The 27,142-nt window shown below is 39.3% G+C and overlaps 2 protein-coding genes across 8 annotated transcripts in view; one reads left to right on the top strand and one right to left on the bottom strand.

Annotated features, from left to right (window-relative positions):
* Positions 1-27,142, top strand: part of LOC135160841 (FMRFamide receptor) — a 52,821-nt gene that overhangs the window by 9,536 nt on the left and 16,143 nt on the right. For 4 of the 7 annotated variants that reach the window (XM_064117907.1, XM_064117913.1, XM_064117906.1 and 1 more), the window contains exon 1: positions 25,539-26,269. The gene's annotated coding sequence lies outside the window, so the exon portion shown is untranslated. Of the gene's footprint in view, positions 1-21,787; positions 22,229-25,538; positions 26,270-27,142 lie in introns of those variants that run through there. The other 3 variants (XM_064117908.1, XM_064117912.1, XM_064117909.1) reach the window with 2 other exon arrangements.
* LOC135160045 (uncharacterized) lies at positions 1,034-5,123 on the bottom strand. The gene is made up of 3 exons (XM_064116191.1): positions 4,850-5,123; positions 3,997-4,374; positions 1,034-3,882 (listed from the first exon to the last, which is right to left on the bottom strand). The coding sequence occupies exons 1-3, from the start codon at positions 4,913-4,915 to the stop codon at positions 2,449-2,451; spliced, it is 1,878 nt and encodes a 625-aa protein (XP_063972261.1). The 5' UTR covers positions 4,916-5,123; the 3' UTR covers positions 1,034-2,448.

Raw genomic sequence — 27,142 nt, forward strand, 5'->3', positions numbered from 1 at the left:
TGGAAAGGAAAGAGGGGTAGAAAAGAGTGGTGACGCGGTTGAGTCTGACGGTGTCGTTAGACGTAACTGGATGAAAACCTAAACGACAAACCTATACCAATGTTTCAGCAATTGCTGTTGAATCACCTTCTCTGACCTTTCCACAGTCTGCCTAATTAATTGGTGCTAACAGTCGAGCGAGAATAATCGTAGAATCGTGATTGGAGTTTATTGGCTATTACGGGGGTTGAATTATTTTTTTTATTTCCCTGCCGATTGCTCCGAAAAAATTCTCACACTGTATTTCACCTCTGAATCCAGCTATGGGAAATTAAGAGAAATTGAGATAGGGGAATTGGCTGAGGCTTTAATAAACGTGTGATGAATTCGGCTCTGTTTAATTAATTCGTCAGTCTACAGATTTTTACCGATAATACTGTCTATTGCCTCTGTATTGTATAGCTTTAGTATCTAATTTAAAAAATAATTTTAAAAATATAGCGCCAAGATCTGCCTTCTGCCTGTCAGGATAATTTTCAAGACTCTCTCTCTCTCTCTCTCTTGGCGCCTGAAAACTTGGAGGAGCCCTTTTAAACCACTCAGGAGTATAAACATCGCCTAGTGCCTCGCTTACACGTCACATAATTTTTTTTAGAGAGCTTTTTCCCGGTGTAATATCACGTCAGCCCTGAACTCATTGGAATGCAAAAATGCATGCCATGCTTTTGAATATTTGCATGTCTTCGTTCAGAGTACATTCGAAGTCTTCGGGGAATGCGAGGGTCTGATTGGAAATGAGAGACGGGAATAATATAAGTCAATATTCGAGAGGCATTATTGACGTGTCATTTGACATTTCATTTCCATTCTTTAATTTTTTTACTCCATGTTTCAAGGATTCCAACAAAGAGACGGCATTACTACTCGTATATTTCCCCATAGAGAAATTTTATTTGAAGCAGTTTTCGCTCCCCCTCGTAAAATATCGAAAATAAAATGGTATTTCCATTCGATTTTTATGAAATGGCTCCCTTTAAATGAAAAATTAATCTAATTTTATACGTACACGTGTAAATTTTATTGATAATTCTTTTCTACAGGCTACAGGGTACTATAATTTTTCTATAACATTTAAAAAATATTTTTACATTTCTGAAATACTCTGCGACAAATAGACAGAAATAGGACCTTCAAGTACCTTCATATAAAAATTTAATATTCATTGTATAAAATTGGATCCAATTTATATTTTTTTATCATGTCCTGAAAAAGTAATTGTTCATCAAAAACGTCAAGTAACTCTTCACGTTGACATTTACAATATTTAATATTGTATCGTTACGAAAACATTATTTATTGAATGTGAGTGACCATAATTCGGCTGGTGTTCAAATAATTTCATTCCATTCTCACGAATTTTATAACTTTGAGTAAATTTGGCAAATGGAGTAAGTGTAATTTTCAGATCTATTGGAATGTAGCAATTTTTCTAAATATTGATCAGTTCATTATTACATTATGGGTTTTATCGTAGACAATCTGGCGACAGTTAACTCGTCTTACGAAATATCTCTCATTTTTATCGCTCGGTGTATGGATTTGATTTTTTCATTGAAGAATGAAATGGTCTTTAATTCCTTCGAATAGTCGTACTGATAGCTCCCGAAGTATTTAAAACACTGTTAATATTAAAAATTTGATGTAATCTCCAGGATTAAACTCTCCCCAAAAATCAAGCGCGTTCTCTGTTAAATATTCGCGTGTGCGAATACCGGAGACGCTGGGCGTGAAAAAAATCCCCAAAAATAAGTATCACGCTAAGTTAAACATTCTCTTTGGTGAACTGTCACTCTACAGACACCCCAAAAAGCCCCCAAATTGAGTTTAAATCCTGGAAATCAATGCGGTCGACTTCTCCCGTTACTAAGTGACATGAATTTTCCCCCTGGATACGTCAGTTCAATTTCAAGTATTTGACCCTCCAAATACGAAAGACTAGTACCGCTTCCCTTTCTTTTGAAATTACTTTATACTCGACAATTCCGAGATAGACGTCTGATTGACGCAGGAAGTAAATTTCGACCTAACGTATTCCTCCATATCACGCAAACCACTGCAGGTGGCAAAATTTTCGGTAAAATCTTTTTTGGAGATTTTTTTCTTCTCTACAAAAAAGTTCCTATCGAAAATTGGGCCAATGGCATCAGCTTCCGCGATATCCCTAAAAATAAAACAAATCATTATTCACTTACCATAACGTTACCCACCTGTCTCCTCAGGTCTCAAGTACCTGTAAAATATCGATAAATATTGAAATCCACTGAAAAAAATCAAAACTTTCGTCTGAATCATGCCTCTAGATCTGTTTCTGCGCTATAAAGAAGGTCCTATTGAAAATTTTCCTGTCTCCATAAGCCTCCGACATATCCTCAAAACAAACAGCCGCGTCACCCGCTCCCTCAGGTCCACCTAAACCCTATCAACAAGACTCAAGTTGCAATAATGGGATGTTCCCCCCCTGTTATGCCAGTGCAGATCGCTCATGGACCTGAGCAAGTCCTGACTGGGTACTATCTTTCGATTCCGCGGCTTCACCGTCGCATAATGAGGCTCCTCCTGCTGACAACCATAGTACCCTGATGGAGCAGAAGGTATCGATGCTGCCGCCATGTAGGCATTCCTCCTCTTCAACGAAAGTGCATCCTCGTAAACACTGGACTTGGGCCTCGGAGGGAGCTTAACAGAGGGAACGTCGTAGACGTGTTCCTCGAAGGACAAGTTACTGCTTCTGTTAAGGTTGTTGCATAATCCGGGCTCTGATCGCGACAAATAGCTTCTAGGTGTGTCATACCAATTCTCATCTAGGAACTTCCATGCAAAACCTCGCAGCTTGGCTTGATTGACATTCTCATTGGACAGTGACAGTTCATCAGAGTCATCAAGGACATCCTTGGAGGAGATGTAAGGATGCTTGGGAAGTGGTGGGATGTCAAGGCTGTCCTCATCGCTGTCCAAACAGAGGTCGTTGATGTCCTCTGAGGCAATGGTTGAAACACTTCGTTGTCGCATTATGAAGGACTTCAGAGGAAAGCTGGGGCCAAGAGAAAGACGCACTTCGGACCTTGGAATCTCCTCGAAGACGATCTTGGGTGCGTCACTGAATGTGTCTGCGTCGTTCTGGTCCTCCGGACCCTCCAGACTACTCTCCGGATCCTTCAGAGCCTGAAATGTTGAGAGACCGGTTCGCATGTAGGTATCTGAACCGTAGTTCTCCTGTTGATGAGCTACTTCAGGGAAGGATGTCAGGGATTTGAGGGACGATGTCGATGAGGACTTCTCGTCGTATCCAGAGTCGTGGTGCTCCTTACGATTTTCCTCTGGAATATTTGATTGGGATTGTGAGCCGAAGAGTTTGCTTCCTTTAGAGGCGAAACTGCGACCGGTTAGGATTGACAGCAGCTTCTTGAATGAGTGCTTTCGAGGGAGCTTCTTGCCGGTTATGGGGATCCAGTCGATGGCGGTGTCCTCGACTTCGATAGGCTTCTTCAGGAAGGCTCCAACAATCTTCGGGGCTCCCGGGACAAGTGGAGGAGATGAAGGTGATGGAGATGGGACGATGGGCCTGGGAAGATTCGCCTCGATCTGCACAGGAGTGCTTGATACCTCGGTGAAGGTGTCTTGGGTGAGGTCCATGGACGTGAATGAGGCCTGGCTGATGTCTACTGTCGTGTCCAAAGCGTTGAAGGAAGCGCTCAAGTCGTCCTCGTAGGGACTACGACGGTCCAGGTCGTCGGAGGATTTTACTAGGTACGTCTCGTTGAAGGAATTATTGTTGGACTCCTGGTGACACTCAGACACGGATGGCATGCTGCGGCGTTGCCAGCGCTTGTTGGCCATTTCATTCTGAAAAAAAAACGAGGGAGTGAGATGTTAGTTTGATATTTATCTTGACAATCAATGGATTCAATGGTGATGTTGATATATCCGGTTGGAGATGATGCGTGAAGTGATTATTACCCCGGGGGTTTTGAGATTCGAGCACTTCTCCTCAAGGGCGGCCACCATTCTTTTAACAAATTCGCCGTTGGCCCGGGCGTCCTCATGTGTCATCTGTTTTGCTGGGGACAGGTAGTTCTTTTCAAACTCGTTGACAATTTTCCCCAAATCCTGGGCGGCCTGGGGTGTCGGTAATGTCGCTGCTCGTTTTATAGGCATTGGATCGACGGAGCGGTACACCATAGGGGTTGTTATTTGCACGTTGGGGCTCTTGTTTTTGCTTGTTGATGCACCAAACTTCCACAACCACTTGGATCTGCCGCGCGGCGAGTTCTCCACGGGTTGGGAATTAGTTACCATTGCTTCTTCGGCTTCAAGGTGATGGTAATGATTTCCTGGCTGTCACAGGTGTGAAAAAATTCAATCAATTAATTTATTTTTGACAATATTTGGAGTTTTTAAAGCGAACTCATTAGTTATTGAAATCGCATTATTTTCGCAGTCGTTGAACAGAAAAAAATAGAAAAAATAAAAATAGCAGGGGAAATATTTCCAGGATTATTCATAAACACATGTTACTCAAAAAAATTAACATTAAATCCAGACTCTTTCGTCCCTTCGTGACGGTGTGGAGGGCCGAAGGACCTTCTGATCCCCGCGTTAAAAGTTTGAATCAAATTATTTTCACGAGAATGAATCCTCTCATCATTCTCAGCTCATTGTCATCCGAGTTCAGGCAACTTTTATCATAATCTTCCCTCGAAAGACGAAAAGCGGAAATGTCTTAGCTCTGAGTTCTGAGAATTAATTTAAACTTCCGGTGAATATTAAAACTGATACTAAATCCTGATCTAAAATGTTGAATTCAACTCACCTCGTCCTCGTTCTTTCTCAATATCCGTTGGAGGAAAACGTTTACTCTCGTCGGTGTTGACACCATCCTTCAGTAATTAGTCGATTAAAATCAATTATTCGATTAAAACTGTAGTCCAAAATAACATTCAAGGTCAAACACGCTAATCACAGAAAGAACTTCTTATTGCTGGCGTTCCGGCATTTGAACACAATATGACATTTTCACAAATTTTCGAGCATTCGTACTTGAGTATGACCTGGTGGGGCTGAGGGATTCGACCAATTGCAAATTTCCCTGGAACTGATGACTATCACCACCACCCCCCCTCCCATTCCCCTTCCCCAACCTCTGATACCTTCGACAATTTGGTGAATGTCAACGAGTAATACCAAATACCTTTTTGAATTTACCCAAGTAATACCTGCATTACTCTCGGTCTGGAAGATCCTTATCCTTCCGGGGTGGGGGAAGGGGAAGGGGGCTAAGTCTTTCGGGGAATTAATAGCTTGAGGTGTGTGGCGATGGACGCTACACCTGGGACAAGTGGCAATTGACAAATTCTAGTGTCTGAATGTTTGAGAGTTTTAAAGGAAATAATTTTGGACGTTCGGTTCTTCACATACAATTTTTCGTAAATTTTATTTTTTGCGTTTTTCAAAGACTGAATGATATTAGTCAATTAATAAAATAATGGGGTCATAAAATGTATCGAATGCCCTCATTATTAATGACCTTTGAATTTTTTTCATTAAGGAATTGGATTTGAGAAAGGAAAAAATTTACAAACATTTAAGTAAACGCGGAGTTTCACATTAAATTAAATTCATGGGATGGTAGAAACTCCTAACATTTGCATTCCCAAGAAGTTGAGAAACTCCCCGATGAAACTGTCAGTGAAGCTGGAATAGCCGCTGTCGGGTACTTCGGTAAATCAAAATTCCGAGTATTTTTTTTCCCTAACAGTTGATGAATCCTCATAACTTCGCAGGGTCTCCTCGTGTAATGAGAAAAATTCCAAAAAAGGAGATTTTCTACACGCTTCGATCGGAATAGGGAATATGGAGACAGCCCGCGGCAGATTTCTACCTCCAATATAAAAAGTTTTGTTGGAATAGTTTTGCACAGGAATATTCTAGGAATCCAATTATCTCCGATGGACAATTAGAGGGGAGTTTATTTAAGATTATTACCCAGTGAAATTGGGGATAGTAATTTTTTTTGAATAAAATCATTTTTTAATGGCAAAACAGAATAAATTTAAATAATTGTGAGAGGCCGCGTTGAAAATATATCGAATTTTGCTGGGGAAACAGGAGAAATTAATACACCAATTTCCATATTTAAATATTTGTAGCAGCGCACGCACCTCAACAACCTGGAATATTTGGAAATATTTTTGTATTTGGGGAATGGTCATTTTTGTAATTATATGGGACATCATTAAAATAACATTGAATATTCAGCAAAATGTACAAGCTTTATTTATTGCATTGGAGTTGTCCAGGTACCTGGAATATTCTGGGTTATACGTGCGGTGGAAATAGTTTTAATCCCCAGTCCCTTAGACCCTCGTTCTCAACGCTTTTCATAATTCTCATCGATTGGTCCCCACATAAACCATCGGGGGACAAAATTCATTTGACCATTCGTTTACCTCTATTATTACAATTCGGAAATCATAACGCGCCGGACGTTGAGAGTCGGACACTTCAGAATATAATCCCGGCAGTGGACCGACTCTATTGTACTACCGACGATCGCCTGTTTCAGGGTGCAATAAATATTCTCCTGAAGAATACCATTCATTATTGCCATCGAACAACTCCCACTGCCGTCTTTCGAAAATTCCAGTTTCTTATTTCATTTTCACAAAATAAAATTTTAAATTTTGAATATCGTGACTTCACATATTTAAAAAAAATTAATTAAAATTTATATTTTTCATGATAAATTATTAATACTCTCTACGTTCTACTTCATGCAGATTTTTTTTTCAGAATTATTCGAAATAAATCTCACTAGTTTTGTTTCTAATGAACGTGACCGACGCGTCACCGCGTGTCGGTAGTTTCCAAGATTTTTGAACTACGCGGGATAAACTTGAACCAATGAGGAACAGGTGGGACAGAATCTCGATATTTTCCATTTGATTCGAGATAGGAGTGTATAGGACTTATCAAGTAACCGCCGCATTTATTGATCAGAATAATTAATAATAAAAATTAATTAATTAATAAGAATAATTAATAATATTAGTTATTATTAATATTATTTTATTTCTGTGAATGGTGTTAGGCTTATTATAGACTCATCCACTCGTGTTAATTACTCACGAAAATCCATCCAACAAATAAATTAACTATAATAAATAATAAAAATAGAACTCGCGAAAAAATTCCGCGGTAACTTCTGTTACACGAGAGAAAAAATATTTCCTTTTATCAGGCCAAAGGACAAATGAATATTTCCTCATGACCATGAGCTCTCGAAAATTTTGTCGATGCAGATTATCGTGGCGCATGTAAATTTAAATTTCTCATCAGCTCTATTGAATCCCCCGTGACTATTCCCTCATGTAGTCTACCCTATCGCCAATCTCTTCAGTCCGCCACGTCCTCATTAGGGCTGCGTACGTTTTTGCCACGTGTATTGTCCAGGGAAAATGCAAATGCATGATGAATCCGAAGACCACCTGTTGACTCGCCACGGGAAATCATCAATTTCCAATCAGCGTCGTCATTTTATTCTCCATCGATCCACGAATTCAAGGCGAAAACATTAGAAAAATTATTGATTCTTTGCAATTTAATATTTCCCTCACTTAATAGTGGTGGGGTAATATGCGATGGAACGCGTCAACATTTTACGTTTTATTTAATCGCCTCCCCCCCCCTCCCTCCGCCACAACGCGCGCCCTCACGATGCGCAGAATGTGATAATTAATCTAGTGAATGTCTGACGTATGAGTTTTTTTCGCATTTTTCCGGCGTTGTGAACCTCTTTTTACATTTACCCGACCCTCAAATGAGTTTACCGAGTGTTCTGAAGGTTATGAATGCAGAATAGATGAGATCCTGACCCTTTATGACTCCTAGTCCCACGCGTCATTCTATTTTCCATTGAAAAGAGCCTAAAATTATCTCTTAAAATGCGCTGTTGGCCGGGGGAATGTAAAACTTTTAATGAAAGGCAAATGAAATGGCTGAATTAATCTGCGGGAATCGGCCATTAAAAAATGGGAATTTGCGGGATGAGAAACCGTAGGGGTAGCAAAATGGAGATAGTCGCTCTATGAAGGCCACAGCAACATACGATACATAAGTTTCATGGAGATTATTTATTCCTTTTTCCGGGGTTGTAATCTTCCTTTGAAGTTCACGCGATCCCCAGGTGAGTTCATGGACCCTTCTGACCTTTATGAATACAAAATATATAAGATCGTACCCCTGCGACCCTTAAGATCAGGCGCCTTTGAGTACCAATCTTCTTTGCACACCCCTATTGTTATCATATAGAGAGGAAACATCATAAAATACTTCAAAGATTTTTTTCATTATTTTCTATCACGAAAAGAAGTTTATTAAAAATTATCAAAAAAGTATAAATCATCATTGAATTTCGTAGAGTCATTTTTTCCAACTATTCGGGCATTTTATGGACCAGAAATAACTCATGAACTTCATAAAAAAATTTTGAACGTTCACTGCTCATTTCAAAATGCGTAAATTGTAACGTAAATACGTAAATTTTTAATCAACTCAAAATAACATGAAACTTAATTACCTGTCATTCCACATTAAAAATGAAAATTGCAAACTGAATCCCTGTATCCGACGTTATTAACATCAGCACTCATATGTGAATATGAATAAACATTAAATACATTTTTTAATTCAATAAAATATGTCAATTAATTTCAGTTTAAAAAATGTAAATTCCCCGGAAGCGACGGCATAACCCGGCGTATGAAGATTAGAATCACCAATTTATGGACACAGTAACATTATCCCCCTGCACTCAAAATTGATTGGAAATTCGTGTTATGCGACTGCGATGCAATACAGTGCATTAGGGCAGTTGCACACTAGCAATGAGTATTAATCTTTAATAATTAATAGGAACATGAATCAGTTAAGTTGGGCGCTGTTGGCCGAGCAACATTTGCCCCTGGCCCGCATAACAATTGGCTTTTGGACAATCGGGGTAATGCCGAAAATTTCGCCTCCCCTGAAATGGAGACATGTCAATTTGGTCGGGAACTATGGGGTGAGTGTAGATTATGTCATAATTGTTTCAGACGTATTACTGACCCTCCCCGGATTTTTTGGCGTCGGTTGCTGGTCTCGGGCGCCCGTTGTGATTAGAATTTGCACAAAAGTCTCTCGCAAGCCTAAGTAGGGGTGTGGAGGGGGTAGGGGCCGCCACTCTAACTGCTGTAATCATTAACGTCTGGGGGACGATAATGCTCTTTAACAGAGTTAGGTGTCTGTCTTGGCGCCGGTATTTTTTCGGTTTGTTGGGGAATTCATTTAACTATTTGGGTTTGGGAACAGACACCTCTCAGGGGTGGGGATAGGGGCGGAGGGGAGGTATCAGACGAATTTTCAGACAATTATGCAATAATATAATAAATTCAAAAATGCTCGGTTATTTTTCAAACAAATTCAAACTGATTTTTTCATTCGTTATTTTGTTCATCGTACGGTGATATGTTATCTTTCGATTCTGCTGTGCATCGATCTTCATCAACATCTGATAGAGATTAATGTGCTTCGATTTGGAAAAATATTGATGAGTTGGCTTTTGGAGTCACGCTCTAGCCAGATTCATGTCCAGTCAACAATAATTTGAAAATACCAATACTCCCAATTATTCTCGTTCGTATCAAACTATCCACTGTTTACACATGTAATATTCCGCCAGACGGGCTATTCTCCCCCAAAAAATGAACAAATGCAGGTTCATCATATCTCCTATTGGATCTATGTTGCAAAAGTCAACACGTTATCGAGAGTTTCACCTCATACATCCGTTATTCCCGGTTTTTATGAGATTTTACTGTGTACAGCCGCGTGAAATATCGCTACAATTCACGGATTAAAGGGGTGTTATAAATTCCACCGTAACCGACTCTTAATTTATACAACTCCCTCGGGGAGATTATACTGTTCCAATTTTTATCCTCAAATGAGAATAAATACGAAATATTCAATTATGGGGAATAATCCTGGTTACATTTGAGGCCAGTGATGAATCAATTCGATTGATATTTTTTATGGTTTTGGAAAAATTGGATAAATATTTTTTGTTATTCACAATTTATCACTGAAATTTTCAGAGTTTTTGAGTTTGAGTTCTTAAATTTCTCTGGTTAAAATCTAGCTTTTTATTTTATTCAAAAATTAAGGGAAAGGGAGTTTTGGAAATGTGGGTTGAACCGCTGATTATTTTATGTCAGAGGACCACGGAAATTCCGCAGATTAAGGCATCAACATTCTAAATTAATTCAGAAATCGTAATTCTATGACACCACAGCCGGATTATTCCCAGCTCCCACCCGCACCTCTGATGTGTTTTTGCATCAGCAACTTTGAACGTAGGACGCTGGGAGACAGTCTGTGGGGCGCCAGCCCAGACGTTGATTTATCTCCTTCGCGGTTATGAAAAAAAAATCAATTTTCATTCTCGCGTTTTCCAACTTCAAAGGAAATTTTCTATCATTCGCGCGTAATTTAAACAAAAGTTTTTGTTTGGAGATTTGACAGAACAAGTGGCTTCATAAAAAAAATTTTTTAACTAAAAAACAAATGGAACATTGGAAGGTAATTTTAAAAAATTCAATGCCTCATTCGGTTTTTGTTTTGGTTCAACGCCCCTTGTCTAAAAATGTGTTGACCCCAACAGCGTCTGGCGTCGGCTAATGTCGGGCGACCCAATAGCTGTAAAATCCGCCCCCCATTAGGCCCCAATAACCCCCTCTCCACTAGCCCTCCAAATCCCCCCTTCCACTCCGAATCCCCCTACCCCTTCGAATCGCCCCCCACCCCTATACTAGATCCGACGAATTCTCGACCTGGTAAATACTGCTTGCATTGCTAATTATGGCACATAAATTCACCAGCAACCGTCAGGTACACTTTGGCTCTGCTAAACATAACTCATAAAAGTGATAGCTACAAAAATTGTGCAGTCGGTGTTGAATGAAAAACCTACAAGTCTCCTAACGCCACTTCAAAATCTAAATCAAATTGCTAAAATATTAATTATATTTGTTTAAACATAACTAAACAACTTATAAAAGTGATAGTGAGAAAAATTGTGCAGTCGGTGTTAAATTGAAAAACTACAAGTCTCCTAACACCACTTCAAAATCGAACTCTTATTAATAGAATATTAATTATTTTAAAAAAAAATAAAGTGCTTGGAGTGATTCGTGAGAATGTCCTCTTGGTGGGAAAGAGCAAAATTGCTTTGCTACAACTACGAATTACCGCTCCTTCGTCCAGTGCCAATGGAACAGACGAATGACAATGACACTTTTTATTTCCTCTCGGGCCGGGATTTGTCATCCCTCCGATTGGACTCACAAGTAATGAATAAAGTGAACGGTGATCTTCCTGAATGTCCTGAAGCCGCTGAGAGGAAATCGATTTCCCCCAATAACATTTCGCCAGTTGGGGCAACTCCACCAAAATCCAGTGAAGTGACTCAAGTCCTGGAGAAGCTGAATGAACGAATTTCCAGGGAACCGACACCAGAGGAGTCGACATGGAGCGGTATGTCATCGGACCTATCTTTATCATGTCTGATGATGGCGAATGATAATTTCTCCACATCTTCGCCAATTTTCACGAGAAGAAGCGCGTGGCAAAAGCGAAAATATCCAGTGGAGGATACAGTCATCGCTGGAATGTCACCGGACGGTACTCCAACATCATTAATGTTGTCCACCAATAATGACACGTTTTGTGACTTAAATGTTCCTGAAGTGGAGATGGAAGGTGAACCAATAATCATCAACTGGGACAATGACAAATGTGAGAGTCAAGCGATTTCAGTGGTGGATGTACGAAAGGCGATAATAGCGCTATCGAACGGCAAGCCAGCGGGGAATGCCCCCGGGATGATATCAGGCGCTGCCAGGATGGAAGCGTGCCAGGAGTTGTTGAGGCATGTTGCTACCAAACTGAAGCACGCTAATCGTCGGCAGGAGACAGTGGGGGAGGTGCCGTTGGAGGAGATGTCTGGAAGGACCTTGGATTCTTTGGACGAGGACGACAACGTCATCAGGGAGGCGGTGCCGCAGACACCGATCAGACAAAGCGTTTACGAGGATAACTCTCCTCCTAAAGTGGAGCTACCCCACGCCATCTGGGACATCACTGGACATGAGCTTTCCAGTTGCATATACTCTTCATCTGGTGACAATGCGACAACTGCGGGAGGAAGGAAGCAGCTACCAGTCCCGGATCCATTTGAAGGATTCGATCAGCCTTTCCAAAACCTCATACAGCTGGGAGCATGAGGTGATGTACAGCAGCAGCCGTTATTCATGTCTTCTGGTCTGATTGACTCCGACAGTGATTTCGGCAAAAATTCTAGTGAGAAAAAAAATCTTCCAATCAAATAATGTCTCTGATCAAGTGACAAGTTGGTATTCTTCTGATAGAAATTTGAAACGAGCTCTCTGGTGGAAATTTGGGGGATTTAGTTATTTAAGAGATGATTGGAAATATTTTCTTTTCTCAGAGTGTAGCTTTCTTTGATGTTATTGATGATCATGGTTTATGTTGAGAATTAAATTGAAATTTATTACCAGATCAGAATTTATGGAGATTTTATCGGCTGGTTTCTCTCAATTAGACTAGTTTATGTCAACAAGAATATTGAGGAAGGAGGAGTACAAATATCAGTCCTTTCACGTACTTTCAAATATGTACTTTTATTTTGAAGGGAATTTACCATTTGAAGCCGCTGATGTTTCAGTAGTTTTGATATTAATTTTGTAAAAACTGCGCCCGATTTTTATAATTGTAATGTTGATGATTAACATTTTATTGTCACTGTCATATGAATAATAATGTATCACAATCGAGAACGTAAATGATATAATGTACTTTGGAAAAATGTAACAGACAAACGAATAACAAATTCTGAACACTAGGTTAATATTATTGATGATAATGATGTATATGGAGCTGTCAGAGTACTCTCAACTCGAGCTCATGTAATGGGTAAATCTAATTTGTGTAGTTAAGAAAAATTTTCGAATAAAATATATAATAAAAATCAATGCGATTTATTCTCAATTAATTAGCCCACCTGAATTGATTACCGCTCCATTACTCTGTCGATGTAATTTCGCAACGGGAGAATAGTTCAGTTGAAAAAATACCGGGGATAATGAGGAACAGCGCACTCGGGAGAACAGATGCTCTAGGACGGACGTTGACAAATTGCATCAGAGAATGCAACGGGGAATGCGCGAAGAGCACAGAGAGGATGCCACTGAACGTTTTACCGACTTACTTTTGTCCCCGGCTTTTCTCCATTGTCTCTTAAATTTGTCCCATCTAAATTTGACAAATGTCATTAAGGCGGTCATATCGTCATCAAAATCAAGAATTTTAGCCCATATTATTTACCATACAACACACGTTGAAGTGGTTATATTCTGATAGAAAATTATAATATCAATTTCTTCATCTAAAAAAAATTGCTACCTTTTATATTATTTATTTATAAAACTCTTTGCAGAAATATTAATAAATTGAGATAATTTTCTAGAGGACCTGATACTCCTGAGCCAACATTCGTGCATAATGATCTTGTTTTACATTAATTTCGTCGCAGTCATTTTTCTTTCTCAGTCTAGAGACTTTTTTTAGTTTTTACTTTGAAGTCGAGTAACGACTCTTGATAATATTCAGCTGGTTTTACGCATGATGATACGGGTGAAAATATCTGTGAAATCTCTGACAGTAGAGCATGTTCTGACGTTAATATTTCTCTTCCGGATGGTGTATCTCTTAATTAATGTCCTGTCACCGAATGTCCCACAGTCCGACCATAACTGGAAATTCTCAATGTTTCGATGATTAATTGACGTTAATTTATACATCGGATATCCACGCATTATTACCAAACCCGGAAAGTTCCGGTTGGGGGACGGACTTTTGGTGGTTGAAGGGGTATTAGCTCAGAGGGACTAACTTGATTTTACTCCTGAACTTTGGAGTGGAGAAACCCCTTTCTGCCCTGTTTCCCCGGGAGTTATGTAGAGCTTATTTAAGCAGTCCTCGACTATTTCTTATCGCTTTACGTTAATTTTTAATCACGGAAGTTCAGTGGGAATTTTCTCAGACAACTTTTTTCATAAAACTTGGAGCGAGAATGGGTTAAATGTCAATTAATTAAGTGAATCTGAACAACGATGACTCTTTCCAAGCATTTTTTGATTCAAGATTTAATGAGATTGAAAAAATATCAAATTGAATTTCCTTTTTGAAAGACAACTACTGGAAAATCCAGAGAAAAGTTTTCTTCAACTTCAAATTTTAATCATAATTTTTTTTTACAAATGAATACATTTTGCTAAATTAAATGAACAACTCATTTATTTCAAAGAAGTCTTTTTCTTAATATTAGATAATTGTTTATTCGATTCGAATAAATTATTATGTGCCCGTAATTTCATCGTCAACAAAAATCTAATAAAAAATCAGGTCCCAATGAACCATTTTCTCGTTCCAATTTCCAATTTACCCGACGATTCTGATGAAAAATAATCTGGTTGAATTTCCCGGGCAGGAAATTCGTCGGGTCCATCAAATTCACCCCCTTTCCGTCCCATTAAACCGTAATGATCTTCATCGAAGTGTTTGATCGAAGAATATCCGAAAAATCAAGGTCTAACTTTTGGAATATCTATACGACCGGTTAAAGTTTGCTCAGGATAGCTCAAGAGTAGCCTCTATTTACGTTTAGTTTACGCTCGACATACCTTTCCCTCCCTCGAAAGCCCTTTTTGTTGGGTGTGGATAAACGAAAGAGGACCAGAGTCACTTCGCTGCGCAACTTGTTCCCGCTCTAATTGTTCTTCGGGGATAATTACATCAGGAATTTCCCTCGAGAGGTGGGAAATGAAAAAGCTGGGACGAGTAAATAGCAACTTTTGTGATTTCGTTGGGTTGTCAGAGATGAAGATGTGTAGGGGGCATCTCCCCACGAAATGGCTTCCCAAAAATTGCATTTGCAGATTTATGTCTACAGTTTATTTTAAATCGATGTATTTTTTCAATTTTTTTGGAGAAATGAGCGTTTTCTCTTCTATTCCTCATCCAGTGAACCCGTCGACGAGTCACGTCGATGAAGAACATTTCAGTTAATCCTCTGATATTCCCTAACAAATTCAATACATGATATCTTCTGTGACAACCAATTTTCCATCAGGATCGGTCCCCATGATCCCGGAATATGCTGGAAAAATACAATAAGACGGCGCCAAAAGCTCGTCTCCAGCCCCCACAAAAGAATATCGAGGAAATAACAAGAAAGTCATGAAACGTGATTGGTTGCGACGGATAATAGCGTTCAATAAATACAGCGTTACAGAGTTCATTGATCTCCTCAATTTTTTTCTCCTTTATTTATACGATTTCTGCTCTTTTTCTCATCTCAGAACCGAAGAGATCACGTGCTGGGTGGGATTTATTTATGATAAGATCGCAGGTCCTCCCGTTGGACCCATCAGCAGACGCGATTAATTATCGATTTTCCAACGGTTGTGCACCTGCCATTGTCCCGTGGGGCTTTCACCCGGAAATTATTTCTCCCCGCGGGATAATTATTTCGTCGCGAATCGAGGTCATGTGACAACTTGTTGAAGTCCCAGTCAATTGTTGGAAGAATATTTGGCGATTGACATGGCATGTCATGTTTGGTAATTCACGATATTGTATGTTTCAGTTTGGAAATATTTCACTGAACTGTCACTCGTATTTGGATTTTTTTCGAGTTGTCAATAGCTCCTGTAAACCATCGATTTGTATTAAACACTAATAACTCCCAATTTATTATCTGCAAATATTTCTATGGGCTATTATATATATTCCATAAAATTCGTCAATCGTCGAGGACAACTGACGGAACGGATGTCTTTTCACAGCGGGGACTCATCAGGCGGTTCGTTAAATTTTCCGGAACATGTAATAGAATTGGGGTTGCAATTCGTGCAACCTCACTTCCAACCCATTTTTTAAATGAATTCCCCTTCATTTCGTATTACGTTTTGAACCGTAATTTTCCTGATGATCTTCATTGAATTTTTATCTCCTCGCAGTTTCCCCAGAAATGACTTTTTCATTCTCTCAAAGTTCTGGGTAATTTGCAGTTATTATCGTCTGAGAGAAATTAAACTTTGGGCTATTATGATTTAGAGATAATTCACACTCGTTTGTATTTACTGCTTCATTATTTGATCAAGGGGAAGCTCATCCCCTGCTATACGAGTTCTTGACCTGGAGTGTTTCATCCACTTTAGAAATTTTAAAATCTCCCTCCGACGAGGAAGTTGTCCTTTTATGGTAGTTTCAACGTCGCATTTTATAATGACTACATTAATCTATACGAAATAATCCTCGGTAAGGATGGGTTAATAGGTTTTCCGATAGTGGCCTACCCCTATGAGATTCATCTGCTGAAACGAGGCCTTAGAAACGTCTGACTCTCATTAATGTTCATCCCTTTTAACAGGGGGTCGTTAAAAACATCTATACTACCTCGTTTACAAAGTTTTCTAACTAAATGATGCGGTATCGTTTGCAAATGAACATTCTCGAATATAGCCCGATAAAATGCTGTCATTTCCGGAGAAATTAATTTTTCCCTGATTACGATTCTATGAATAGCAAATTTCATTGTTGATATCAGGATGCGTGGCTCATCTCCGAGCTTTAATGGGGTTTTCTCTTGAGAGAATTAAGCGTTCATTAAATGCCTCGTTCTTACCCTCAAACCGCAGAACCTCTAGCAACTATTCTCGTAATGATTCATTCGTTTTAAAAAATTAATTCTGGAATTTCCTCCTCTTCGGGCCTCCAGACTTCAAGAGTGAAGAGCTAGAGGTTGTCCCCTCCATGACAACAAGGGGTGTGGCTCCTCCAGTTTTGTAGCAACACCTTCCCCTCCGCTCAATCTCCATAAAAAATAAATTATACTTTTATCAAGCACTAGAATAATAGCCACCTCTCCCGTGTATCTCCACAGGAAGCGAACTAGAGTGGCTATTCCACGATACATCGAGTTGAACGTCTTCCAGAAAGTGGGTCCAGACCGATTGACCCCTTTTCAGAGCGTCAAAATGACCTCCAGATTGTGCCCACATACGTGCGCCCCATTATCGCTAGTGTTCTGGCCCAGTAATTGTGCATCCCTCTTCCATCCATTTCACTCCGAGATTCACTATCGACGTACCCTCGATATAAAATGCCAATGAACGATGATGAGACTGAAATCACTTGCAGAATCATTTTCTAGATGGTTGGACATAATCCATTAGCGCCAATGTACGAATTATAAAATTGGATAGGGAAGGGAGAGGGACTTGTCACGGGAATTCTTTTTATTGCTGACCTACTTCGGCATTTGTGGAGAAATTTTCATAATTTTATAAGTATTGGGGGAGAAACTGGCTGTTATGCGTGGAGGGGGCTCTTTCCCTGAGGGGCAGAACAATATTATTTATGGAATTATGGTTTTTTCGCGCTTTATCTGATCACACAATTTTTTATTATCAAATTACATTAGATAGTGGATCCTCAGTCGTCTGAGCAGTTTGAATAATTTTTCAAATTTTTTTATCCAGGTCTTGTGTTAGTTTTAATTCTTATGCCATCTTGGACTGCATTTATTATTAATTAATATCAACAAAAGCTTTAGCGAATGAGCGACTCAGCTGATTAATTTCAATCTCCATGGATGAAAGGAAAGAAATGATTGGAAGATTAGATGAAGGAATTCAGGAATTCCGCTTCCGATTTTCGTAAATAAAAAAAACATTTGAGGTAGTTGTTATCCCAGAAAACACGAGGCTCTTATTCTTAATGTAAAACTGGATCTGACGACTGAAGAAAAATAAGGAGAATTGGATTATCGAACGATGTCAAGACTCGAATAAATGCGAGTCTCTTAATTCACCCCAAAACCGAGCTATCGTCTTTTAATTAAATAGAGTTCACTCGGAGTAGAGTTGAGTGAAAATTTACGTGAGTTACTGCCCCATATCGGATTATTCACAATCATCTGGACAATTCGATCCTGAGGAAAATCATCTGCTGTTAACTATACCGAAACATCCCTTTCGTAGGTGAAGGGTCTTCTACCGCCACAGTTGTGAGAGTGACTTCCGGAAGGTATATCCAGTTAGATTGCACACGAGATTTCCTCTCGTCTCTGCTGTAACGTCTCAGGAAAGTGTAATAGTCGGGGAGATAAGAACGAAGAGATCTCGGGGTGGATGGAGATCCCGGTGGGTTGTACTCACCGAGGATTTTGCGCTCGTTCATCACCAATTCAAGATCAGCGTTGGGAAAATAAGATAAAATAAAATTTTTTATACACGAAGATCGATCTCGCGAGGGTTGGGTAAACAGATGGGCTTTAACAATTTATATTTTCTGACCGAACGATGCGATTTGGATGAATCAGGGCTCATTTTGGAGATTAAAAAATTATCTTGAAGCTGTAAAAAAAATAGAGAGACTCAACTCTGCCATTGACGAGTTATAAATTATTGAATATCTTGCAAAAAACGATTAAACGATGCACGACGTTTTTGAATATGACTTTTTGAATAAATATCTTGTTAAATAACAGAGACAGCTGTTATTTAACAAGATATTAACCACAACATTTTCTATAGTTCTCTAACACTGGACTTCCGTATAAAATTCAGAATTTATTAGGGGCGATACGTTTATTCGCTCCCAATATCTCAACCTCAAAATTCAAATTTAACAGAAATATCAGGGAAGTTGAACATAAACATTCTGAAATACCGGAGGGGAAAATTTATCGCTGGTGAAAAAAAAAAAATTCACGTACGGGTGGAGCCCACGCAGAACCACTCGTTATTCCTCCCCATTTTTACCAAACCTGAATCCCGGAAATATTGCAGAACCATCAGGACAAAAAGCGACAATGTGATCTTTGCCACCATAACGACACCTCAGCCAATTCCTTCTTATGTACCAAGAAAAGGGTGATGGAACCTTGAGATCGATACTGTCGCTTTGGGTTTCGTTGACTTTGCGACGATGTGAATGAGGGTGAAGAAACTTTCCGTTTCACTGCTTCCAACGACTAGCCATCGAAAGTGCATCAGAGAGGAATTGAAAAGAGTTGATGCAGAGCAAAGCTCTGGTTTTTGGAATCGACGGTTCGTAAACATGTCTCTTTATCCGTCTACTTTCTCGGGATATTGAATTTGCGAGGGTTTTAGCAATAATAAGAAACACCCTCAGTCAGCCTTTGATAATAATGTCGAAGAATTTGTGGAGATAAAAATATTTTCTGGAAGATATATATTTCAACCATGAGATGAATCTATGTCTGTTTAATGGCCCGAAGAAAGTCTAGAAGGGACGCAGAGAAAGGCTTTCTTTAGAGTACCAATTTATCTATTTTTCTTTAAGGGTTTAAGGTCTAAACATCGTCGTTTAAAGGTTCTGAGTACTTTTCAGTTTGTTGATCTTAACAGAAGTGAGAGTGTCTTCCTATTCAGAGAAGAAATCATTCTGTCGCCAATCGTCAGGAAGACACAATGAAGACGGATTTGGAGGAAGTATTGGGTGGAAAATTTCAAAAACTCCAGAGGGATACTTTAACCCGTTCCGGACAGTGTCCCATCGATCAAGTCATGCTGCTAATAATTCACCGATGGCATATGCCCATAAATTACGCGGTACGATCCATTAGCTGTCGCGATATAGTATACGTCGTTGAATGAGGAATATTGAGGGCTTCAAGCTACTCTGTGATCTGAGATACGACAGCTAGTCATAGCTAGGCCGAGATTAATACCTTAACGTCAGATCGTTGTGACGACGGTTCTTCCCGAAAATGGAAAAAGTACTTGACGCTTTTTTACTCACTTCCCAAAGGAAACGGTGATCCGTATGAGGTATGACGATGGTGGTGGTGGTGCTGGTGAATGTCATTTTATATAGAAAACAAAATGCTGATGTCTCTGGAAAATTTAAAATAGCTGTGGTCAGCCTGCGGCTGCAAGTCGTTTGACCGAAGATAATGCACATCCGTCGAAGCGAAAATTCACTCCCCCTATAATTAATTAATTAATTAGCACTTTGCAAAGTGGATGCTAATAACACTGGGCATCATTCCAACAGAGTGCCATTTGTTGTACATTTACGTCGTGCATTTTAGTAGTTATCCACTTGAAACTTGGACCGCTCAAAATCCCCAGCAACAAAATACTGCTCAAACAACTTCTGAAAACTTTTCAGGATGCATTGATCCAATTTCAAACTATGGGTACACCGCCATTTCAGTTGGTGGTTTTATTTTACAGCTTTTTACTGTTACTTGGGACATTTCCATTGTTCGCTACGTAGTCAGGGGGTTGTGATCTGTTGAGTAATGAATTCGTTGGGGTAAAACTTCGGAGACCTTTTTAACGACTCCTGATTCTTCATCAAATAGAGGAATGTAAAGTGTCAGGGGGAGGAATCAAAGTGAAAGGAATTGAGTCACTTCTAATTGAAAAGTTCTGGAGGAGGAAGCAATGAACTCATGTATCGACCTTCGTCTTTTAATCTTTGAAGAATGGGAATTGCTCTCAGTGGTGGAATTGAATGAATTCAAAGGATCATGTTTTATTCAAGAGTTGAATTGATATTGGTGAAATGTTTGAGTGAAGGTTACAGCCAAAGTTTTTGCTCCTTCATTTGGGATCCTGTGGAAAAAATTAAGAGAGGGTCGTATGGGTTTGTAGCAGTCGCCAGAATCGATTGAGGGGAAGCAATTGAGCGCCAGGATGACGAGGAGTAAATAAGGAACGGTGGGAATGTCTTTGAGGAATATATCAGGAGCTGAGGGAAGTGGGAAAATTTTTGAAAGTTGCAGATATTTATCGAACACTTGAATTCTTCTGGAAATTCAACTCCACGAGAGTTCCCTCTTACCTTGACATTCTACTGGGAAAATCCGAAATATAATCCCCGAATTCTGAGATAACACTTCCATTAACATTGGAGCACGAATTTGAGATTACTCAGGATAATACAAGGCCACTAACGGGAATTGTGCTGTGGGAATGTATCGAGAGTTGGGATACAATCGATAAGAGACCCAGCCACACCGATGTTATTACGTGAAACTGTGAGTGTCTCAAGCTTGAGGTCATTGATATAGATTATCAATAGCTGTGATATTTTTGTTGATACAATTTGAAGAAATTGCATCGACCTGCATCCTGGAAGTGAGGAAGTTCATTGAGGGATTGGGGGAAGATGAAACCTGATACAAATAGAAATTATATATCATGTCAGTTGACTCGTCCATCACTTGAGATCATCCACTTTGGCAATTCAACTCTGGATAATCGCGGTAACATCTGATGAATTCGAAACCCGACGGTATCGATATTTGTATTCCGTCGGTGCCACACCTCGTGCCAATATCCGGTTGTTTTTATCAGTATAATCAACGGTAGTGGTATTGGAAAATCTAATCTTTTGGGTGGCTTTGATATACAGTAGCTTCAAACCATAATTTTCGTTACCGATGAAAATAGCAGAGCTGACAATATTATCTCAAAAAATTGCAGCAAAAAATAGTTCAGTCGAAAATATTTCTAACGATAAGAAAGTGTGAGTTACATTTGAATTTATGGAAAACCGAAAGCCACAGGGATCAATAATTTTCCTTTAATTGCAGATAAGTCCGAGGAGTTCCAGCGCAAAAGAGGGGTTCAGTCACGCAAAAGGTAATTGGGCCTTATGAGCGTCAAAGTCCCGGAAAAAGCTGAGATTATTCCGGAGGTATTTTCGCTGAAATAAATAAAATAAAAATAGAGTCGACAGCATATGGAAATGAAAGTTCTCTTTGACGAAAGATCAACGTCGCGATTTCGCCTGGCCTGGATTCGCTGCACCCTTCGCGCCCAGGTATGAGGAAGGACGTGGCAAATTGCTGGAGGAAAATGGAGCGAACGAATAGCCAGACGTCAAAGTGATTTGTGAGTTTTTGTTCCGCGAAGGGGGAAGTAAGATGTCCTCGTTGAGAACAGATACCTATCTTCAGGATGGAGATGATTGTGGGGAGATTCCAGTTCATCTGATTGTTGATCTCAACGTCTTGATCATCCCCCGGGGAAGGGTGAGTTTGAATAACAGCCACTTTTTTTTCATTTTTCTTTATTATGTAGGGATCTCTCCTGAATTGTTGGACCCCCGTATTTCGATTATGATGACATTCTTGAGACCCATTCCATATTTTCTCGGGTGTAAAAATCGATGAACAGATTCTATCAGATACTTTTATTTAATGCTGGGCCATAGTCGATAATGAAAAAAAAATCGTCACAACGCTGTTAATAGACGATAGGATCAGTTCGATATGGTGGTAGGTGGCAAGTGGCAGGTGTTCCTCCTGCTCCCCCCCTGATCACGATATTTACCACAGGGGGTGTATCCTAGCACTAGCCATTTTTCATATGAGCTACACGTCGCCCATTTATGAACACTTGATGGTAATTATGGTTAATAGCGGTCATGGTTAATAAAGGACCTAGTGGGCACACGACGCTCCACTCAAGATGTGATATTTCGCGATAAGCTCGGATTTTCCACTGAAAATAGGTTCTTAATAATTTTAACAAGAACCAGAACACGCCAGTTCTCTATCGACGTAATTTTAGGGTAATAGGTTTGTCATTATCGTTCTCCATTAGAGTACAATCAAGGTAATAGAGTTATTCATATTTAATAGTGAGAAATTATCCGCTGGCATGAAAGACCAGCGATTCTTCACAATTCGATTTATTAATAATTTGATTAAAAATTATTTGAGAGCAGGTAGAGGACGTTCTATCGTCGTCGATAGCTTTTCAATTCTTTCCTCGCGTATTGGTCTCGCGATTCAAAGGCATTTCACATCATTTCTATCGAATAACCCCCTCCTCATTTTTTTATTGAAAGCCTTGAGACGACAGTGTAACGTAATTGGGACTTAAATTGGGGGGTATTGTTAGACGCTGGCCAATTGAGATTTACGACCCGATGGTACGTGAAGCTTATACATCATCCTGACAACTATGCGACACCATTGCAAAGTCTATTATATGTTATATTATATGTATATCGAACGGCAACACTTGAGCGTACGTTAAATTTATCCGAGAGCTTATAAATCGAGAAGTTGGTGAACTTTCTTGGAGAGTATCAGGGGGATTATCACGGAGGCCAGTTAGGGAAAATGCCAAAATGCTTTTACGGTATGACTTACCCCTAGAATCATCTGATTCCTGCTCTCCGGGTGCTATCTTTGTGGGCTTCCTGTCGTAAAGCTGAATATCGTATGGAGATGGAGATTTAAGAGTTTATGGAGTGAGAAATGATGGTGGAGAAAATGTGGTTAAATATTCAGGTACAAATTTGCCCTTGCCCTTGATAAAATTTCAATTTTAATTGATGAAATTGGAGGACGTAGTAGGGAGATGTATTAAGGCGTCATAAATCCTCGAGTATTCAACTAGGATCTGAACAGATATAGATTCACCTCGATGATGACTGTAAATCGAATCACCATTTAACTTCGGAACCCGTATAATCTAGATGAGCAGATACATCAACAGTAATTGGAACTGCGAATTCAATTCACATCAGTGTTGTACATGAATGGTAAAACGAGCAAACCTGTGATGTATGTAAGGGTTTTGGGGAGGGCGGGAGGGGGATTAATGGTTAGTAAATGCAGGGAACAGCTATTTGACTGAGATAGTCTGGGGGAAGTGCTACATTAACGGATTCCAATGTCTCAGAGATAATTTCGGAAGTTGGACCAGTTGGAGATATCCTCATGACTGATCGCTATTTTTCAGTTATCAAATAATCGGTTAAATTAATGTACTATTTGTTGAGAATATTCAAGTACGTTGGATACTTTTTGGGAGACAGTTGCAATTTAAACTAGACAATTTCAAGCCCTGAATGAGATAAACAATCCATTAATATTCACATTTTCTCAATTTATTTTTCTCCCATTGTGCAACTCTCCAAGTTTCCCTTGAATTTATTAAACTCTTCGTAGAGAAGTTTCTACAATTCGTGGATGTTAATTGCCCAACTTTTCTCCTTTTGCGGTGTTGGCGGATAAATTAGTCATAAACAGAGACGAGTTGCGCTGGTTAATTCTCTTGTTGAATTGAATTTTTCACGGGCTCAAGTGAGATGAAATGGGAAACTTTTTCTCTCCTGATCGATACGGAAATTCGTTCTTTGAGTTTACCGACCGTTTTATTGCATTTGGCATGAAAAATTATGGAGTTTATGTTTCGGAGATAATGCGATAGCCTTGGGATTAACATATATTAATACTTTCGAGGGACGAGTGGCAGCGACGCGACAGGGAATGAATATTTAAATAGAAAAATATTTACGTGGCTCGTTTATCCGGGAGGTGAATCTTGGCTGAACGTTTTTCCCTTTTAATTTCATTAACCAGAATGACGTTTACATTTCATGTTTTTTGTAAAATTTTTCTTCTACTTAGTATGAGGGTTTTAAAGAATGCTCTACAACCTTCCCTCCAAAATTGCGATTTCTTAAAAATCTTCCTGTACCATTTTCAATGATGGTACATGAAAAATTCCCCCTCATGCATATGCAACAATTTTTGGCGTTCTCCCTGCATAAATTTTCATGTAACTAAATCCCCGATTCACCAACACTCTCATCCTCATTCTATTTATATCTCGGTGGAGAACAGATAAAGACATGAAAATTATCTCGTTTAACAAAAGAATAATTCAACGGGGTCTTTGTAGTGTAAAAGTTGAACAACCAGAAGAAACTTCTTAATACCCACCGACTTTAACTCTAATCGGTTTTCTTGGCTGTTACCGACCACAGCCAATTATCCCTCTGCCATCCACGATTTTTCTCCCCTTTGTCGTCATTTTTTGAGTTTCAAAGTTTCGCGATGAACAGTGGTATCCCCACCGAGAGGCTCCGCTATATTCGGCAGCAGATGAACTATCGAATTTTTTTGTTCCCCAAATGACACTCGCATGAATTTAATTTATGAAAATTCATTAAATACTTCAGAGATAATCACAAGGGATAATTTTAAGGAAAAAATGTTGTCTTCTGGTTCGTAAAATCGTTGGAGAGGGTCTAGAAAGTCAGGGACAAGTGGAGCTGATACGAGAGCTTTTACGTTCCACCGCCGAAGTATTAAAGCATTGCACTGGTGAAAAAGATATTCAAGGTATTTGCACACCCTTAATGATGCATCTTCCCCATGCACTCCATCCTCTCACTATCGATACTTGGAATGCAAATGTAAGAAAGTCAGTTGACGTCTGTCGAAATTGCGAATGCGAAGAGCGCAGGCGGCGATCACTGCCAGGGTCATTTCTGACACCCTGACTGGTGGTCGGGTCTCGTCGTGGAGACTCGGTTGGTTCACTCACAGTGCGCTTCAGAAGCGCTACGATATTCTCCCGCGATCCACGCCGGTCTCTGCTCCTAAATTAAAACTTAAATAAAAATCCAGTGATTTTTCGGAAGAACGTGACATAATGTGACAATTATAGAAACTCATCGATGAGTAGTCGACGACACCAAGTGATCCCAACATCACTCTAAAAATTAATTAATCAATCAATCAATTATCAGACGTGTTGCTAATCCCCTGAAAAATTATTTTAAATAAATATGAAATATGATTTAAATTTTTTATTTCGTTTCGGAGAAATTTTTCAGTTAATTTCGGTGGTTTATTTTCATTTCAATAGACTGAGCCGGTTATGGGGATTTTTAACGTGAAAAAATTTGCTGTTTAAATCAAGCCCTTGACAATGACGAATACCAACAGAGTGAATATTTTCTGGTTGAAATATGGAATATACAAGTGGAAATGCATTCCCCAGGCTGAGTATGCACGACGTCTAATTTAACAAGGAGCTATGGGGTTTTATTTATATCTTCGCATTATACATAACCGGAGCCTGCTCGTGTCGTTTGTCATCTGTTAACCCAGTGCTAAAGTAAGTGAATCGTGATGCAACGTTTTGGATATGGTGGTTGCGTCGTGAGAAGTTCCAACAGTGTTAATCATTATTGTGGAATGTTTCACTTAAACTGGAGGACTCGTCAAATTGAGGGGATAAAGTCGAATGGATTGCCAAAGTTTACGGTGAATATGAGAATTTATTGATAATTAGTTTTCCTGGGAGGAGGAGGAGGAGGAGGAGGGGGTTTGCTTTGCATTATCCTTAGGTGTTGGTATGTAAGGAAATTGTATTGGTAATTTACGCTGTGTCAGGATAGAACAATTTCAATGGGCAATTTTGAACTGGCGAGTCATTCAATTATTGCAGAAGAAGGAAAATTACAATGAAAAAAATTATTTATATTCATTTATTAATTAAATTTTAATATTTAATATTTGAATAAATTTCCTGACTTTCAATTTATTGTCTGGTACATAGATAGAGGGGCTCATTGACACCTGATAGGACGAAATGAGTGGTTTATGCGTCTGTCACCTCGAAAAATCAATTTAGCGAGCAAAATGCACAAAACAAAAACAAAAAAGGTTTCGAATGAAAAGATTCTCTTGCAGTGTTTACACGAATGGCTGGGATTCATTAAAGAACAAATGTACAGAGCTGAGAAAGCATTCTTGACGAATGCTGCTGGCCTTTAGAAAGTATTTTTTTTAAGCTCCGCGTTGAAAAAAAAAATGGGACAATACAACTGACACGGATCATCTCGAGAGCAAATCTGTCTGCAGCTCCTCTTATCTTTCATTTTCCCGTCATTCTTCCCCTCTCGCCCATTCGCTTTAATTCCCATCCATTATCTCGACAATCTCAGCGCGGTCTATCAGAAGAAAAGGACTCAATTATCCCTTCTACATTTTTTATGACTTTGCTGTAGTTGAAAACGAGTGTCATGACATAATAAGTATTTAGGATTATTAAGTACTAAGTTTTTTTATGTGAGATCATTTCTCAGTTCAAAATACATTTACAGTGCTCACATTTATTGAATAATTTGTTCATTC

The sequence above is a fragment of the Diachasmimorpha longicaudata genome, chromosome 3, assembly GCF_034640455.1.
Source record: "Diachasmimorpha longicaudata isolate KC_UGA_2023 chromosome 3, iyDiaLong2, whole genome shotgun sequence".
In the NCBI taxonomy this organism is placed as follows: Eukaryota; Metazoa; Arthropoda; class Insecta; order Hymenoptera; family Braconidae; genus Diachasmimorpha; species Diachasmimorpha longicaudata.